At 47.5% G+C, this 19,057-nt stretch overlaps 1 protein-coding gene across 2 annotated transcripts; it reads right to left on the bottom strand.

The window, feature by feature from the left end:
- Positions 1-7,366: 7,366 nt before the first annotated feature.
- On the bottom strand, positions 7,367-18,638 carry EDEM2 (ER degradation enhancing alpha-mannosidase like protein 2). Of its 2 annotated transcripts, XM_065414387.1 has the most exons (11): positions 18,525-18,638; positions 17,966-18,076; positions 17,132-17,171; positions 15,620-15,725; positions 14,444-14,569; positions 13,262-13,473; positions 11,872-12,013; positions 11,230-11,354; positions 10,298-10,442; positions 8,877-8,998; positions 7,367-7,923 (listed from the first exon to the last, which is right to left on the bottom strand). In XM_065414387.1, the coding sequence occupies exons 1-11, from the start codon at positions 18,629-18,631 to the stop codon at positions 7,423-7,425; spliced, it is 1,737 nt and encodes a 578-aa protein (XP_065270459.1). In that variant the 5' UTR covers positions 18,632-18,638; the 3' UTR covers positions 7,367-7,422. The 2 variants fall into 2 exon arrangements, with proteins under 2 accessions (XP_065270459.1, XP_065270460.1); XM_065414388.1 differs by lacking the exons at positions 11,872-12,013; positions 13,262-13,473.
- Positions 18,639-19,057: the final 419 nt, after the last annotated feature.

The following is a 19,057-nucleotide window of genomic DNA, read 5'->3' as shown; positions in this document are numbered from 1 at the left end:
TGTCAGGAGCTCCCAGAAAACGTACAACGGCTATCAGTCCTACTGCACCGTCTGCCGCGAAGGCAAGGAGCTGCTGCTGTGTAGCAATGCAGTACCGCGTCTGCCAGCAGCACCCAGGAGACATATGGTGACGGTGAGCTGAGTGGGCTCCATGCTTGCCATGGTATGGCGTCTGCATGGGTAACCCAGGAAAAAAGGCGCGAAACAATTGTCTGCCGCTGCTTTCATGGAAGGAGGGATATGTACCCAAAACCACCCGCAACAATGTTTTTACCCCATCAGGCATTGGGAGTTTAACCCAGAATTCCGAAGGGCAGCGGAGACTGCGGGAACTGTGGGATAGCTACCCACACTGCACCGCTCTGTAAGTCGATGCTAGCCACGGTAGTGAGGACGCACTCCGCCGACTTAATGCACTTAGTGTGGACATACGCAATCGACTGTATAAAATCAGTTTCTAAAAATCGACTTCTATAAAATCGACCTAATTTCGTAGTGTAGACATACCCTCTGTTGTTGGTGGACTGATCACACATTGATACACTATTTCATCTTCGAGTGTACAGGTAAATATAATTGTAGTATTGTATTGTGTAAGTAGTAACTGCATCCCTGTTAGCTTAACTAATCATTTTTCTTTTTAATAAAGTTTCATTGTATAATTCAAAGTATCGCCTAGTGGTCCTCCACTAAATAAATTTTCTGTAACCAACCTAGAGGCTCAAATCGGAACACTCAGTAGGGTTTTAATGCAACCTCATTTTAACAACTTAATATTAATTGGGAACATTTCACAGAAAGGTTACAGAAGGTTTACACAGGCTATAATTGCAAGATTTTATACTATAGTTTCCACAATCCCGCTATCTCAGGGGCGGGCAAACTTTTTGGCCTGAGGGCCGCATCGGGTTTCGGAAATTGTACGGAGGGCCAGTTAGGGGAGGGGGTCGTGGCCCGGCCCCCACCTCCTATCTGCCCTCCCGGGACTCCTGCCCCATCCAACCCCCCCTGTTCCCTGATGCCCCCCGTGACCTCTGCCCCATCCACCCCCCCCGCTCCCTGTCCCCTGACTGCCCCCGGACCCCCGCCGCCCCATCCAACCCCTCCTCTCATTCCTGATGGCCCCCCCGGGAACCTTGCCCCATCCAACCACCCCTTCTCCCTGTCCCCTGACTGCCCCCAGAACCCCTGCCCCCCTATCCAATCCCCCTCCTTCCTGACTTCCCCCCCAGGACCCCTGCCCTCATTCAACCCCCTATTCCCCCCGACCACCCTGACCCCTATCCACCCCCCCACCCCCTGACCACCACCCCAAACTCCCCTGCTCTCTATCCACCCCCCTATTCTGTGCCCCCTTAGCGCACTGCCTGGAGCACTGGTGGCTGCCGGCGCTCCAGCCGCGCCGCCCGGCTGGAGCTGGGCCACGCCACCGCCACGTAGCACAGAACACCGGGTCAGGCCGGGCTCTGCAGCTGCACCCGCACCCAGAGAATTGCACCGGTGGCGGAGCGAGTGACCTGAGGCTGCGGGGGAGGGGGGACAGAAAAGGAGGGGCCGGGGTCGAGCCTCCTGGGCCAGGAGCTCAGGGGCCATGCAGGACGGTCCTGTGGGCCGGCTGTGGCCCCCCCCCGCTCTATCTCATTCAGTGCACAGGATGGACGGCGCTCAGGGAATGAGTCAGGGATGTACAGGGAATGAGGTTCCTGTTTGTAAGATAGCCCTGCTTCGTGTGTTCCAAAAGTTAGCAGGTGTACAGCAAACGAGGCAAGGGTGGCAGGAAAAGAAAGGATGCTCTTGGAGTTACAGCAAATGATTGCTACCCAGGAAAACTCAATTATCTCCCTATCTTTGCCAAAGCTCTTGCAGGAGGCATTGTGTATGCTTCAGTTTCTGGATGCCCAACTTGAGCCACCTGTGGCCTGAATTTCAGAAATGCCAAGTGCTCATATCTGCAACTGAAGTGAAGAGAAGCTGGGACTGCTCAATATTTCTGGCAGTGGGGCCTGGTGGACTGAGCAGTGGTGGGAATTAAGAGGTTATGAATTCTAAGGCATGTTTTGCTACTGCTTCACTGTGCACCTTGCTGTTTTTCTCAGTTTCCCCATCTGTAAAATGGGAATACTCCTCTCCTACTTCCCAGGGTGGCTGAGGATCAGCTGGATCCCCTTGACACAGTGCTCGGGACATAGAAAGGTACTCTGAAAAAATCAAGCTTGGTGTGCTGCAATCACTCAAGCATCCAAGATTAGTGGAGACGTTTGCAAATTTTGGCCTTAATTTCTTTGTGCCACAGTTCTCCAGCTGTAACATGAAGAGAACACTCTGTCTCACAGGGGAGAAGTGAAGAGAAATGCAAAGCAATCCTGGCCTAGTGGTTAGAGCATTAGGTCTTGGGAGACCCACGTTTATTCCCTGCTCTGCCACAGACTTCCCTTGTGACCTTGGGCACGTTACTTGGCCTCACTGTGCCTCAGTTCCCCATCTGTTCAATGGGGATAATAACACAGTGGGGCTGTGAGGAGAAATAAACTAAAGTGTGTGACGTGCTTTGAAATCTACTGACAAAAAACACTACATAAGAGCCAGGTATGAATACTTGTGAAGATGAGACATGGTGATGGGTGGGACAGAAAAGATCATGAGGCAATTAATATTCCCTAGTCAGTGCAGGGTTTGAACAGTGTGCAGTAAATAAGACCTGGGGCCAGAGCTTGAATGTCAAGAACACGCAGAAATATTGAACAATAGCCTCATTCCCTGAGAACAGCCCACTACATGAGGCAGGGGTCCTGTGGAAAAAACTGTACATAATCATGCAGTCACAGACTGTATCATAAGGCCTACCCACAGAGGCCGCCAAGGTGGTAACAGCATTCACTGCACCATGTGCTAGAGCCATGGCTGGTGCTTTAGCAGCTGGAAAAGAGGATGTTAGTGGAAGCAAAGACTGAAAAACCAAAGCCCACATGCCCTTCTCCCACACCTGGGCTGCACACGCTGCATTCTGGAATGACTCCAGGAAAAGGAGCATTATGGGAGGCACAGGAAGTAGCCATGGTGCAATCAGTGGCTTGACATGCATGGGAAGATCTGAGTTTCCTCCATACGATGTCTGATTCGTGTAATCCAGTATATAGCTCAGAGATGTTCCCATACAAGCCCCACTCCTCCTGGGCTGCAGCCAGGCAGGCTTGCTGGGATGAAAATTAGCACGACAAAAACCAATTTGGAGCCTCCCCCATTGATTACAGTTTTGTTTATACCTGTTCCATCTGGCTTGGTGTGACGGCAGATCACATGCAATTCCTTTGCTCTCTATTCATAAGTCTCCTTTTTTACTCTTTATCAGTGGTTCTGGTAAGAGCACTTTGTACAGTCACCAAAGAGGGCAGAGAATTGACTAAGCTACAACACACCAATGAGTGGAGAAACTTTATAGCAGAGAAAAGAATGCCTTTGTGTTTGCAGAGTGAGTCAGCAGGTGCAACCTCACACTCAAGGCATCAAAGCAAGCTCCTCAGGACAGAGAATATATCTTCATATGCATTTGTACCCCACCCTGGGGGCTGTGACATGGAGTTTGATGGAATATATGGGACAAAGGTGTTAACAAGCAGTTCCCAAACTGTGGGGTGTGACCCCAAATGGGGTTGTGTCACCAGCAGATGGGGTCATGGGTCCAATGGGCCAGATTTGGCCTGCAAAATGATGGCACCTGTCCCCCGTCCCCCCCATGTCCAGATCTGCTCCACAAATGCCACACCAGGAGGCTGCCAGTTTGACCTACAAAATGGTAGCCCCCACCCAGCGTAATCTGGCCACCAGGCTGTAGACTAAAATAGCCTTCTCGCAGTGTGACCTTGCACATGCAGTGCGACCTCACACGTACGGTGCAGTTCTCGAAGACATTCTGTTCTGTCTCCCTGCATGGTCTCTGCAAAACTCTGTGAAGACCTGGGGTCCAATCATGCTGTGTTGCTGTTCCACACTGAAGCTTGTTAACTCTCAACATGAAAAGTGCTGGGCCGATTTTCTGAACGGAGAGATGAGCTGCGTGCCGGTGCAATGGACTGCTAACAGAGTGAATGTGTTGATTTTCTGTGTGCCCAGAGGAAGAGGTGCCTTCTTGCTTAGGTCACAGATGTATTTGGGAATCTGAATGAACTGAATACAGGGCTGCAAGGAAAGAACTCCCCTCCCCCCATCCTTCAGCTGAGTCAATCAAAATCACAGGATTCATGAATTGTTTTCTGGAAGTATAATCTATTGAAGACAAACTATGAATCCTTCCTTCAGCTTTGCAAGTTCCTGGCTGACAATGAAATTATTCAGGTGACGGCTGAGCATCTCAGCCGGCCAGAGGAACAGTTTACATCCTTTCCCCCCTGACCTGGACATGACAAACCCTTTTCAGTGCAAGTCTGATGCCAGGGAGTTGCCAGCAGCTGAAATTGAACAGCTCACTGAAATTTCCTATGATAGATTCTTGCAAGGAACATATGCTCAACTTTCTCTCCGGGAGTTTGGCTCACTGTCACAAGAATGAATATCCTGCACTTTCAAACTGATGGTGCCATTCGCAAGCCTCTATTTGTGTGAAGCTGGGTTTAGTGCTTGTGTCCATCAAGTCTCAGGGTTGAGCTACTGTGGATGTCACAACTGAAGATTAGATGTGCAATTTCTACCACGCCGCCAGACTTCGGGAAGCTGTGTTGTAACACACAAGCCCATGTTTCACATTAGAGAGCATTAAATAATGTACTTGTGTAAATTCCTTGGTTGCTATGATGTCATCTGGGGGCACAGGAGACAGTAAGTCTCAAAATGGGGTTATGCTGGCAAAAAGTTTAGAAACTCCTATGTTAACATAATCTAGTTACTGTCCAACATTAAACAAGGCTTGGGGCTTAGTGTACAGAGACCTTAGCCTGCCTAGTATCATGGTAAACATGCCAGTAAAAATCATTTGAACCTTAAAGATAAAGGAGGACAAACAGTTACAGTATTTGGAATGTAAAGCATTAAGTAAGCCTTTCATTTTAACAACATCCCTTTGCCTTAAACTGGAGAGTTTTCAGAAGGAAAACACTCTTGTCTGACAGTCTCTTAAATGGTATCAGATGGTAATAACTGTCCTTTTGGGGAAAGAGAAGAAGTTAGTTGAGATGAGCTGGAGCTGTCGATGTGGTTAAAGTCCGATCCCATTTCATCCTAGCTGGTGGCTGGGATTCAGCTGGAGCCAGTACAGGTGGCAATGTCATTGGGGTCCCTCTCTCTGGTCCAGTCTGGTCAGAACATCCCTCAGGATCAGGATGCTGAAGGCCCAGGGTCCCAGGAGATGGTGGGGATGGCAGCCATGATGGTGAAGCTCCTCCAGTAGCTTTTGAGAGTTCTTCCTGCATCTCCCCTCCGCCAACATGTCTTTCTTCAAGGACCAAAAAAAGGGACTGGTGGGTGGAATAGCCCATCCTCTTCTCATGGTTTTAATCCACCAATTTGGCCTAATATGCAACATGCCAATTTCAGTTAATTAACTTCTGGCTCCACATCATTTTGGATTATATCAATTGTGGCCTTTTTGGTTTAAACTAATCTAGGTTGTCTGGTTCTCTTGCAGCTGTACAATGTTCTTTATTGAAAATAACTTGGCCTACTTTCCGTGGTCAATTTCTAAAACAGGCAAAAGTTATAGACTAATTGCCACACTGAGGCCCCCATTCTACTTAACACCTTGGGGCACTATTGGCATAAAAATGGGCGTAGAAAGCCCCTGCTTGGTCAGCTTCTGCTACCCTAAGCAAGAACAGATGTATTGCACATGCAAAGAGAGGGAGAAGGGAAGCTAGGAATGGCTATATGGAATCAAACCATCAGGCTATGCCATCTCCAGCCTTGGGCAGTTTGGTTCCTGCTACAAAATGAAACTTTTGCAATGCTCCTGGCTGCCCTGATAGAAGTGGGGACAGATTCCCCAGGGGGCCTTCGAAGATCATCTCCCCTGCTGAAGCAGAAGGGTCAGGGTTCTTTATAACTCCTGTAACTCTCACAGAGTGGCGGGTGTTATCAGATCCCGCCAACGGCCTGTTCATTCAGGAGCAAGGCTTTTCACTATTAAAAAAGGAACCATCATGGTTCGACTTCACTTTAAAAGAATGGGGCCATTAGGAACCCATCCTCCCCCACTTTTAGAGGAGTTACATGTCCATTCAGCCTCTCCTCTGTATTGAGGGGCTGGAGTATTCTATACCTCACTCTGAACAAAATCGGTGTCTTTCCCTGGCTTTGGTCCTATCTCCCCACCCCACACTACCCCTGCCCTACCACTGGGCTGGCTACCTCATGCTGCGTGGATTCCTGCTGACTGCCCCATTAGCTCCCAACAAGAAGGTCCATGCAGCAGTTAGAGGGAGATGGGTCACCTTAGGCATTGAAGGCAGGGAAGGAGGAAGGATTTTTCAGAGTAGAGGCAGGCAGAACGCTTGGGGAGTCAGTCAAGCCTCACCCCTTGGGGTTAGAAGGGTTTCTAATCCCCAGCACAAAGTCCCTCCTTCCCCACATCACAGGCCCCAGAAAACTACAGAAATGTAATCAGCTTCCAGGCGACATCCACCCAGCAATCAGCCAGCCAGCCTCCTAAGGGACAGTGTCACTCATAGGGTACCAACCAGCACTAGTGCTAGATGTAAGAGAAAATTTCTCATCACACATTCCATGACACAAATGAATTCGTTTCCTGACACTTGACAGACCCTTCCATGTTGGGTTCCTCCCCACTGCCAGATGTACAGTTCATTTGTCCAACAGCCAAGCATGGAACTGAAAACCTGTTACTTGGAATAGAGGTTGCCCATGAACTATTCCCCCTCTGGGAGCTCGGGGTGTTCAAGCCTGTGCCCACATGATTCCCTGGGACCAGCAGTAAAATTTGAGGCTAATCAAAGAGCAAATCTGCAATTTATGGAGTAAGAGAAGTCACTGCTAGTAGTTAGCTTCTGTTCTCATGTTGCTACAGCCAGGTAACTCAATTTCCTTCTTTTCTTAAGCAGGAGGCACTGTAAACTCTGCCTATGGTCGAGACTTTAAATGGCCTCGGAACATTTAATACAGCCACAAATGAAACAGCAAAAGTCACAGGCTGCAGGCTCTTCCTTCTCAGAGATTTCTGCTTTCCAAACTGGCGACTCATTCTGGTATAACCTTTGAGCTGTGTTAACAAATGTAACAGTAGCCCCGATTCACACAATACAGAAGGCGAGAGTGCAAGGGGATCTAATAGAAGGATATTTTACATAACAATGGAAATTCTGTTGTGCACTTTTTTCCACCACTGAAAAATATTTCCCACAGAATAAAAAGGTCCACAGAGTGCAACTCCAAGCGGATTTATTAACTTCAACAACTTGGACTCGTAGTGAAGTGGAGTCACGTGTCATCTAGAAAGACCTGTCCCAGAACTGAAAGTTTGGAGGTAAAGGGCTGATTAGGGCAGCTCAGGAGAGGGAGTCTCCTTTTGGTGTTCTTCTCCGGATTCGTTTCCCCCCTGCTGCTCTCTGAGGAAGCATCTGCAGAGGCTGTCTGGCTTTCCCTCCCACTATGGTCTGCAGTTCTCTTGAACGTGGACTTTTTGCTTCTCTTCAGAAAGTAAAACTCTCTCATTAAGTCTTCCACTTCCCACTGCTCTTCCTTCTGTTTCCTACAACAGTGCAGGGCAGCAGGGTCTATGGGGTGAGCTTCGGTATTGAAGACGTATCCACCAGCACCAAGGATGCATTCCCCATAAGGCATGGGCACCACATCAAAGGCTGACCCATCATTGTGAATGAAGTTATCTGGGTCAAACAGCAGATACAAGTATTTCACTGTTTCAGCCAAGAAGAAGGATTCCATGCGATTATCCAGTCGGTGATCCCTCAGGTCTTTGATCTGTAAGAGAGCAGATCAAGTGGATTACATCTATCCTGAACCCAGAACCTCACGGAGTGCTCCTAGATGTCATGAACTTGGGAAAACAGTAAGTTTGGAATTCCTCCTTACAGCTAAGCAATACATGGACTCACCAGTCCACTGCTGATCCTTACCCAGAGGAGTTGCCACTTGGCTTGATGGTGCACGACATGTAAGATTAATTACTTCTAACAGTTTCTTTTTGGCTGTTTTATCCAGCTGAACTGTCTAGCAGTTAGAGCAAGTGACTGGGAATCAGGAGAGAGGAGTTCTATGCTAAGGATTTCCTATGTCACTTAGTGACATGAAGCGACTTACCCACCATTTCCCAAACTATAAAATGGGGACTTATCTATGTCAGAGTTGTGAGGTTGAATTCTCAGTGTTTGTGCATTAACGATTCATTGCGACAGTGCGAGATCCTTGAATGGCAGGTGTTCGAGAAGTGTAAAGAAATCACTCGTACAGGCTCAGTTGTATCTGATCAGCACAGGCCCGTGTCGGGGCAATGCAGAGCTGCACCATTCCAGCAGATCGCTGAGACGTGCAGTGCCCTACAGGTCCATAGCATGCAGCGGGAACATGCCCTGGCCCTGCCTTCTCCCCAACCCCTTGCACCCACAGAGGCACTAGGAGGAAGCAGTCCCTGTGCTGAGGCTTTTTGTGCGATCCCCAGCTCTGGGTACCCACACAGTAGCAGGGCACAACATGGCCCTAACTCCCTTACTGCTCTGGCAGTGGAGTTACTCCCTGAAGCATGACCAGGGTTACAAAATTGAGTTTTACAAGGAACTGTTTGTTTTGTCTTTAAAAAACAAGAAAACCTCCCCTCCCCTCAAGTGATCAGACAGCCTACAAACATCACCCTCTTTGGCAAACGATCAAGAGACCAACACTTGCTGGTTGAAAGCTGGTTTTCAGCAGACACTTACTGTTGCAAATCCACACTCCACCTTACTGATTTTCTCTATGGACTCCACAGCATCTCTCCCCAGTTCTAAGAGGGTGGGATCTCGTGTGGCACGGTACAGATACATGGCACTCTCGATCAGCTCTGCAAAATCCAGCAGCAAAGACCTTGTTACAGTGCACAGAAGACACCACTGCAATTTGCATAGATTCACCAATACAATTCAAGAGGATCAGATCAGTTAGCTCTATATATTGCCTCTGGCTCACACCATAGGCACCCATCTTCCCAGAGGACAAGCCAAATCTGAAATTAAATAGTTTGAACTGAGATGACATGTTAACTATGCATTCCCTGCCTCACATTTGGGGGATGGGAATGAAGTGAAGTTAAAAAATATTTTAAAATTAAACCTTCCCTAAAAAAAACCTAAATTTAGAAAATTGCTTTTAGACTGCAATTCTGCCTCAGAAATTTCAGCCCCATAAAAAAAAGTTGTATATTATTTTATAAGCTACTGAAAGATAGGGTTTCCTGATGTTTAGATACAGTGATGGGCAATATGGAAACACCCACAGCAGATATCAGGCGCACCTTCTCTCTTCCTTACTCTAGAAACATTGCTACTGTGATGCTATAATACATGCTAAGAAAATGAGCATTGCTTAGAATTTTTGGTAAAAGAGTCCAGTTTACATGCCACATGGAGAACGTTGTTATGCTGCTGTAACAGCTGTTCAGGGAACTCAAATTAACAAACCCATTCACAGACCTACATGATGCAGGTGCACAAGTAAACCAAGTAGAACCACGTGTGTTGTAAGAAACAGGGAAAAGGGAAGTCAATGGTTGTGGAACAGAAAAGGACAAAGGAACAGGGGAGAAATGTTATTTTCCAGTTTCAGAGAGGATCTTACATCACGGGATTATTTATTTGTGTTACTCAACTGCAATAAGGTTAATAAAACTGGAGGAATAGCAAAAGTCTGCTTTACTCTATGCACTTCATTCAGCAAAACGAGACTGGTCTGTTTATAGTCAATTTCACTTTCTAGTTACACTAGTACAGAATTCGTGTGCGCAAGTGAACATTCACATTAAAAAGCCTTTTACTGACAGACTTTGAGAACACTTAATACTACACCTGATGCATCTTTTTCAACAGCACAAATCCTACATTTTGGACCTAATCCATTTGACAGGGCCCCTTTAAGAAGTGGCACAATGGTTAGGCTCCTTTAAAATTTAATTCTACCTAGAGTGAAAGTCAGACTCTACAATGTGTGTCTTGCCGGAAATGGAAAATGGGAGTGCACTGGCAATGAAGTTACTATTGCACTAGCGTAGACCTTGCAGGTTAGAGGTTAGGTAACATTAATTACTACACCAGAGTAAAAGCAGGATTCAGTATCAACATGTTTGTTATTTGTTGCTTCTGTTTACCAGGTCTAAGTGGGTATCCTTCTCGCTTCTCCACAGTATAGCCCTGGGGAATGTTGTAAAACTCGGGCAGCCCACCAAACTGTTTCCAAACAGTGTAATAATTGAGGAATGTTCGCATGGCATTACTGATGTCCCCTATCAGACTCTGGGGAAAGAAAACACACCTAGTGAAGCAACATTCAGTTGGGAAAGAACAAACTACACAGGACTTAACTACAAAAAAACCCCAACAAACAAAAAACCCTTTCTCGTACAGTCATTAAATGAGAAGCCAATGGACTGCTCCCAGAGTTTGAATAATATAACTAGTCATATTCAGACAGGGTACCTTAAGAATAGCTGGAGCTAAAGAGGAAGCAGGTGACACTTTTCTGTTAGATCCTATTCCACGTGATCTCTGAAGTCATACCAAGTTTTCTAATCCCTTCTGACTGATGTGGGTCTCAGAGTATTCATTCTAGAGCTTCCCTGACTCATCTACAAGACACTGTTCCTTTCATTTCAGCAGCAGAGGGGCTGCTACTGAGTAGTCAACTACAGGACACTAGGGAGTGGGAACTACTCAATAAGCAATTCTCATTGCAAGAAATAAACTCAAACGTGAAAAGTGTTTAGGATGAGATGGGGAAGGGATTTGGTCTCTTTTCTTAGCCCCCCCCTTACATAAGAACAACTATGTTAGGAAAGCAGGTTACAATATGACTGTCCCCATTCACACTTAATATATGGTTCTGTATGTAGCACTACTGGAGTCTAATTCTGCTCTGCCAAAGGCTGCAGGAGATGAAGTCCATCTACACTACGGAGCAGAGCCAGGCTTTAACCAGGACAGAAGATAAAGTTATCATCATATGCCCTGGCACAGTATTTGTGGTGCAGATGGATTCAAGACAGGGAGGAACAAGATTAGTGTATGTTATTTCTCTTCCTACCTGTAAGCCTGGCCAGTAGGCCTCCAGGGACTGAAAGACAGGCATAGACACTGTCCCTTTGTACATCTGAACCCACAGGTACCAGTCATCAAATTTTGTGTAGTTCCCAATGGCTTTGTTATATTCTAAAAAGAAGCAGAGAAGAATAATTTAACACAACCGAATTTTTAAATAGCAGAAGAGAAGCCCCTTTTCCACTGTGGTTTAGTCAAATTAACACTAAGAACATTCATTCCTCCCAGACCACTAACTGTCATACAGAACACTCACAAATCTGACAAGGTCTTATTGGTAACAAAAACCATCACAACAAGAAACAGTCTAGAAAGGAGTTTTGTCAGACTTTTAGCATCCTCTTGCTAAAAGAAGGAGTCGAACACACCAAATGTTGGAAAAAGAAATTTAGCTCCAAAAAGACACAGGTAATAGCCTGGCTCTACTGAGATCAATGGGAGGCCAGAATTTCACCCACAGAGCTGAAGATGCCTCAGAAGTGAGTCTGCACCATGGAGATGCTTAAGATCACATTTCCAGGGGCCTCTCTCTGCACATACAGATATCAGCGGGTGCACTTAAGGAGACACTCTTGGGACAATCTGGTGAAAAAAGGCCCAGTCATCCAGGGGAAAAAAAAGCTCTCACCTATGAACATGGACATCAGCTCTTCATCATGCAGCAGAATGGCTCCTTTAACAAGGTATTCAAAGTAGGAATCTACCCCTGCCCCGATGCCAGCATCTTGGGCTACCCATTTGGCAGTTACCACATCAATGTGGTTACCCACCTGTGGGAAAAGGAAGATTTTAAAGACAAGCCAAAGCTTGCCTGTTAATACTAGATTCCAAGGACTATCTTCTCTTTCTATAATGGTTTTCAAAGAAACGGATTCCAAAACACTTGGCAAACTTTATAAAATACAGACACATACAGCAATACAACATTAGCATTGCTGTCCTGATTTTATTATGAATTTGCAACCTTCAAGTTGAATTAACTGTTTTCTGCATTTCACATCTACACCTGGTTTGTCAATAGGCAGACATGAACAATGCTATGGGAACCATTACTTTGCATTTTTAATTTGCAACATTAATGCCTTATTGGTATAAAATTTTACCTAGGATTTTATTAATTACAATGCCATAAAGTGCAGCTTTGTTAGGTATTATCTGACCGGAACTCTAGGACTACAAAATAGAGTAACTGCATTTTTCTGAAATTCCAGAGGGTTTTAAGCTAGAAAACTCTTTAGATACAAGGAAAAAACCTATTTATGGCACTCGAGTTCTACAGCGTGGCATTGTGTGAGCTGGGCAAGACCATAACTATATGCTTAAAGATTTTTCTCTGTTACAGTGCATGTGTAGAACCAGATTTGTAGTTGTTCATAATTTTTTTCATTAAATTTGCCAAGTTCCTCATTGAGGTCTAGCCACACGTGGAGACAGACATTTTTAAACTTCAGAAACGTCCAAGTTTTGTGTACAAAATGTTAGTGTCAAGAGAAAATATTTATATTTATATTTATAAAGTATGGGGAAATTGTGTTCCAACCCTCCTCTCCAAAGCCTAAACCATAAACATCTGAATTGACTGGTCTCGTTTAAAAAAAATAAAATTATCACCCTTCGACAGAGACTAAACTTGGAGTTGCGGCACTAAACAGCATTTTAAGGTGGCTGTGAGTCAATAATGACAGGGGATCATAAAGAAAGCTGAGTTATAAAAAATATAAAACTGTGAAAACCAAAACATATTTGCCCACCAGCCTCTTCTGGGTGGAATACAAGAACTGTGTAATGTATCTGAGGTGGATATGGTCTTTAACTGAAGTTACCGGTGTTCTGGAACAGTAGGCTATGTGCCACCTACTGCATGATTATTGGTATTGCAGTTATACTCATGTAGTACTATAAGGAATCACTAATTTAAAGCTAACACATGTCCTCTATGTATCCTGGCTTACCTAGTACCATACACTGTTTACAAAAAGGATGTAAGCATAACATGAAGGGCATTTTCCCCCACTCACCAATCCAATATCTGAGCGATTTTTCCACAGGGCCTTAAGGGCTTTTCTGGCCACATCCTCAAACACTAGGTCACCTGTAAGATGACTTAACGTGGCAAATTCCATTATGAATGTACCAATACCAGCAGTACAGGTAACCGGGGTCTCTCCAGGGTTTACTCCATGCAGCAAGTTCACTGTCCCATATGGCATCCCAGTTGGGGTCTGAAAAGCTGAAACATCACAATCGTGATTCACAGGAGAATGTTCGGCATCCATCACCAGACAACATTTAACAGGCTGACTGTTACTGCCTGTGCCTCTCATTCAAGCATGGACGCCAGCAAGAGACCAGGGTTTGGAATAGTCCCAAGTGCACTGAAATAAATGGGAGGTGGCACCATAGCCCAGTATGGGGGAGAGAGGGAGAACCCAGAAGGCTAGACAAGAAATGCTGGACATCGATTGTGGAGACCTAGCACTTAGCATTCAATGTTTGAGGGCACGCCTGCCTCATTGCACAAGTGGGAGGATCTCTGTGAGGATGCAAACACTGAACAGCTGCCTCATTAACTGAGCGCAGTCCAACCTGTGCCCTGGATGAGGCACATAAAAACAACACAACTACTCACATACTTTGACTGTGTATCCTAATGGAAGCCCAAAATGGGGCAGAGTTGAGTTTGCACATTTTCTGCCTCTCGAGACCATCACTTGACCACCTTAATGTTCTTTTAACTTTTTTTGCTTGAAGTAACTAATATACATGATGGTGTACGCTCATGTGACTGATAACGCCACGTTCTCGGTGTTTCCTGCAGGCATTACATATACCTAACACACATCTCCTACGATATTTTGTCTCAAGTGACCCAGAGTCCTGCATTCTGCTTCCAACAACCATCCCACAGCTGCTTTGGAAGCTTCAGAGGTTTCCATGTGAATTGTAAAGGATGTATTTGAGCCTAGACTCATTCCCCAGACTTCAGTAACACCAAAATACCTGTACATCAGTGCAACACTGACAAAAATATGACTGTTAAATACAGCTAATTAGGCTTCCCCTAGGATTCCAGTGATCTGGGGACTATTGTAGATGCTGAAGTGATGCCACTTGTATTACTACTGGCCAGTTAACTCAGCATGTACTACGCAGAAGAGTGCAGAGAGAAGTTAGATCTGCAGCTCTGGAAAGGTTCTCACCTGGTAGGAGTTTACGAGCAGCTTCTTTTGCCATCCTCAGAAGAGGCCCCGAGCAGGGCCATCCTGCTTCCACTTCAACACCAGCCTTCTTAGACAGCAAGTGAGCAGACAGGAGACCACCGACCACTGGAACAGTGCAAAGCGAGGGGCTCATTCGGAAGTACAGGGAGGAATGAACTGATAGTTTTGCCCACAAAACACCCAAATCAGCAGCATTTGATTGCGTAACTAGGAAGTTGTGGGTGGGCAGGGGAAGACAGATGGCTCATCTCTAGTATCTAAAAAGGTGCTAATCAAAGATGTTTTGCAAAGAAAAAAAAGTTGTAGTCTTGCTTCTTAGTAAACTGTCAAAAAGAACTGGAAGCACTTCTACTTCATTGCATTAGAAACAGCAGATCTTACCTATGCCCATTTATCTGTACTACTCTATAGACAACTGAATAACTACTGGGATTATGACATCAGGAGAACAAAGTCTGAGCAATTGAAAGGGAAAAGAGTAGGTGAGGTTGTTTTGTATTTTAAATGAGTTTAGAACTGTGTAACACAGCAAGCGTAGGTCAAAAACTATTAATGTGTAAAATATTTTAGCAGAAACTGTCCCAGGGTGCAGAAACTAGTAGAACAGTGCTGGGCAGGAGAATGAGAATAAGCATAGTACACAGTTTTCTTCACTGAAAGTGTCATTTAGGTGGAGGGAATTGAAGGCGTAAAACACGCAAGTAGCACTGAAGGCAGAGGTCCTCATGATTTTTTCAAGAGAAAGAGGATTTTAATCGTAGTTTCTTAAATAGACTAATTACTCTCCATTCCAGAACACCGTCTGCCTCAAGGGACACAAGAAACTTATTCTAGAAGCAACAGCAGATTTGATGTGTAACGTTATGACTTCAGCATGAAACCTCTAATTCTGAAACTCAAAACTAACCTTGAACAAGAACATAAACTGTAGTATGTATAGTTTACATCTGGAACCACTCAAAAGGGGGCTGGGAGGTAATGCGCAATGAAGGAAGGGAGGTGTATTTTTCCTTGTTTAGTTTGTATGCAGCAGAATTCAATTCCCACTGTTGTTCTGCATTACCCCTCTGCACTATATATAAATTATGAATTCAGAGACTGATTGTGACACACAAACGACTTCCAAGTTAAGCCCTACTCCAGCACCCAGCTCACCTCGGATGTTGGTTTCAAAGACAGACGCATTTACGTCAATATCAAAATCCACCCCCTCCTGCAGCACATTGACAACCCTCTGGAACTCTGAAACATTTCCCAAAATCTGGAAAAGAAATCAGGATAAATGAGAGGGAGGCAGCAAATGACTACACTCAGGAAAACAAAGGATCAATGACAAGGAACACATGACGTAACAGACTTCTCAGCAGCTTCACTGTAGGGTTAGATGCTGTTTTAAACCTTTTTCACTTGACCCTAGCTGCAGGGACGCAGGTTTGTATAATTTTTGGTGGTGCCAAATAGGTTCAAGTCCCGCCCCCCCCCCCCCCCCCCCCGCCTAAGGCTCTGGGAGGAAGTTTGGGTGCAGGAGGGGTGCAGGCTCTGGGCTGGGGCAGGGGGTTGGGATGTAGGCTCTGAGAGGACAGTGAGTTTGGGTGCAGGAGGTGGTGTGGGAGGGTGTTTGGGGTGCTGGGTGCAGGCTCTGAGCTGGGACAGGGGGGTGGGGTGCAGGAGGGGGTTTGGGTGCTGGGCTGGGGATGAGGAGTTTGGGGTGCATCAGGCAGGCTTCTCCAGGGCTGGGGGCCAGAGAGGACTCCACCCAGCCCTCTCCCTGCCAGCAGCAGGGAGCTCCAGGGGAGGGGGGGGCCTTCCCCGGCCCAACATTCACCCAAGCCCCCCCAGGTTGCTGCTCAGGAGGTCCAGCTAGAATAGCCTTCCCACCCACCTTGGAGTTTCCTGCAGGGGGTGGGGGACGGCCATGCACCTCTGCCCTCCTCCGGCATAGCAGCTGCCTCAGCTTGCCCTCAGTGCCGCTCCCTTGTAGCTGGCAGCGGCCGAGGGAGCACAGTGCGGAGCTGCAGGGGGCAGCCGCCCGCTGCCCAGGGCAGGCAGGGCCGCTCAAGGGAGGTGCGTGGGGGCGGCAAGTGGGGCCGGGGGACAGACCTGGTCCCAAACATTAGTGGAGCCAGGCTTCCCGGGCCCTGAATTTGCTGGAGCCCAGGAACCACAGGCCCATACAACTCGCTGCCAGTGACTAGCTGGGAGCTCAAGCTGCTGACTCATGAAACGGCGGTTAAGGAAGACACTAAGAATGATTCCTACTTGACTTCAAAACTTTCCGCCCTCATTCTGGGTCCTTATGCCATATTTAGAAGGTGTCAGAGGCTGGGAACTCCAGGCACCTGTATCTCAGTGGAGTGAAGTCAGTGCAGGCTCTCCCTCGCTTAGTTAATAAGTTACTCTCACAAGTAGGTGAAGAGCACCTGAGAGGAGCAGAGGTAAATCTAGGCCTCTAATGCAGGATGTTTAAGAAGTGAAGAAAGTAACATTGTACGAAATAAAACCAGGGCTTTGGAGCTGTGCTCCGGCTCCGCTCCAGCTCCAGGCAAAAACCTGCAGCGCCACTGCTCTGGAGCTGCTTCGCGCTCCAGCTCCGGGCTCAGCTCCAAAGCCCTGAATAAAACAGAGGGAAATTAACAAGAAAAGGCTGTAATTGAGTGAGGTACTTACTAGTAGAGTGTCCAAAGCATCAATCAATGTGAGAGAAAAACTGAAAGAGAACAGAAGGCAGTGTGAGGAAATGCCAATGAGATAAGTAGCAGCCAGGGTGACAGACAGGAACAAATATAACGCTTGGATATTGAACAGCAAAAACAAATAAAAAGTCTAACTACAACTCCAGCTACTGAGAGGCAACAGCGTGAGCCAACCTGAGACCCCTAAACTGTGTATAGAGAAGATTGGGAATTCTACCCACATGGCATCTATCTGTTTGAGATAGGCATAAAATCATCCTGCTGAATCTGTCAGAGCACAACCATTGCCATTAATACCATCAACACAAAATTATGACTCTACTGCAGGGCCAGGCAACAGGAGGAGCTAAGAACAAAAATATACTTTATTCCAACAGCAATACCTGCAGCCTTAGCGGGAAAATACCTCCCAATTAGATTTCTTGACATAATCATCTTATTCTTTCTTATTTACAGAGTTGTTTTAGCCGCATTGGTCCCAGGATATTAGAGACACAAAATAAATTACCTTACCCACCCAGTCTCTCTTATACAGTTCTCTTTTACTGGCAGGTGCCTGGCTTGCATGATCCAATTGATTTTCTCCTTCTCCAACTTATATGATTCAAGTTAATGCAGTTTGAGACTCCACCGTTACCAAATGGCTAGGCACAGATACAGCGGAGACCATGACAGTGCCCCACAGAGTCATCAGAGCTAAAGATGAAGGTCTTTTACATTCTTAAGTCTAGTGAGAGGTTAGGAAACACCAACACCCCGGACACAACAGACGAACAAGCTCATAGGGAACATTAACCCTCTCAGGTACCTTCCCCAGGTGTCCTGTCCATCACACGTCAGAGGCCGCAGTTCATCATAGGGAAAAGCGTTTTCCAAGTAATTGTTGTAGGCGTGGTAAAACATGGACTTGACTCGCTCCCTGGGGACAGAGGGGACATTGGAGCACTGACATTCCTACCGATCTATCGGCACGCGAGGAGTTTGTGCCTGGCTTGGCCGAACTGGCCCTTAGGTTCCCCTGCTAACCGGACCCCCCGCCCGGGTCGCTGCGCGCGGGCCGGACCGGCAGCGGTGTGGCCGCACTGCCCGGACCGCTTGTCAGCAGCACGTCGGGGCTGCGGTTAGCAACGGCTGGGAGAGGCGCGCGGGCGGAGCCAGGTCTCCGCTAAGCGCCCAGCTGCGCGGCCCGGCCCCTTCCTCAAGCCTGGGCGGGACTCGCCTCCTGCCCCCAGCCGCCGCCGCGAGCCCGGCCCAGAGCGGGGCCGGACTGAACCCGATCCGGCGTGGACCGGAGCCGGCCGCTGCCAGGCTGAGGGGGCCGCTCCCGGCCGAGGTGGGGGGAGGGAACCGAGCTGCCCTGTGCTCACCGGTAGTGGGCGGTGTCTATCTCGCGCTCCGCCGCCGCCGCCCCCTCCCCAGCGCCCGGCAGGTGCAGGGCCCAGAGGCAGCACAGCAGGTACCAGGAGCGGAGCATCGGAAGGGGCAGCGGAACCCGGCCGCGCCGGCGCTTCCGTGTACCGCCCCTCGCGCGGGGGTAGCCACGCCCCTCCTGCGCGCGCGTCTGTCCCACTAATCGGCCCCCCTTGCGGTAGGCCTTATTGCGCCTGCGCACAAAAAGAACCTTTCACTTCCGGCTTCTCTACCTACTGGGCCTAGTCGCGGCTCACCGGAATGTATCGTGTCTCAGGACGAGGCTGCGGTTTCCCCTTCCGGGGCATAGGCAGCACCTGGAGCTGTTGCCAGTCCAGGGATTTAGCCACGTTTGGTTCCCCTAGCGGGGAAGCAGGTGTCCCAGCCACCGGCCCGTTACAGCCCGGCTCAGAGACGGGCCTCGCGCCTGGGTGCAGCCACGCAACCAAACCCACCCCACGCTCTTCTCACCGCCTTCCCTGGCGCACTA

This window comes from Emys orbicularis, chromosome 12 (genome assembly GCF_028017835.1).
Source record: "Emys orbicularis isolate rEmyOrb1 chromosome 12, rEmyOrb1.hap1, whole genome shotgun sequence".
In the NCBI taxonomy this organism is placed as follows: domain Eukaryota; kingdom Metazoa; phylum Chordata; order Testudines; family Emydidae; genus Emys; species Emys orbicularis.
Note: the sequence above shows the minus strand (reverse complement) of the source record. Positions and strands in the feature narration are given on the sequence as shown.

Coding starts and splice junctions, on each gene's coding strand:
- EDEM2 (XM_065414387.1), bottom strand. CDS start 18,631: ATGCTCCGCTCCTGGTACCTGCTGTGCTGCCTCTGGGCCCTGCACCTG. Junction 17,172..17,965: donor GGACAGGACACCTGGGGAAG/GTACCTGAGAGG, acceptor GTTCTCTTTCAG/TTTTTCTCTCACATTGATTG. Junction 14,570..15,619: donor CTTTGAAACCAACATCCGAG/GTGAGCTGGGTG, acceptor GCACTGTTCCAG/TGGTCGGTGGTCTCCTGTCT.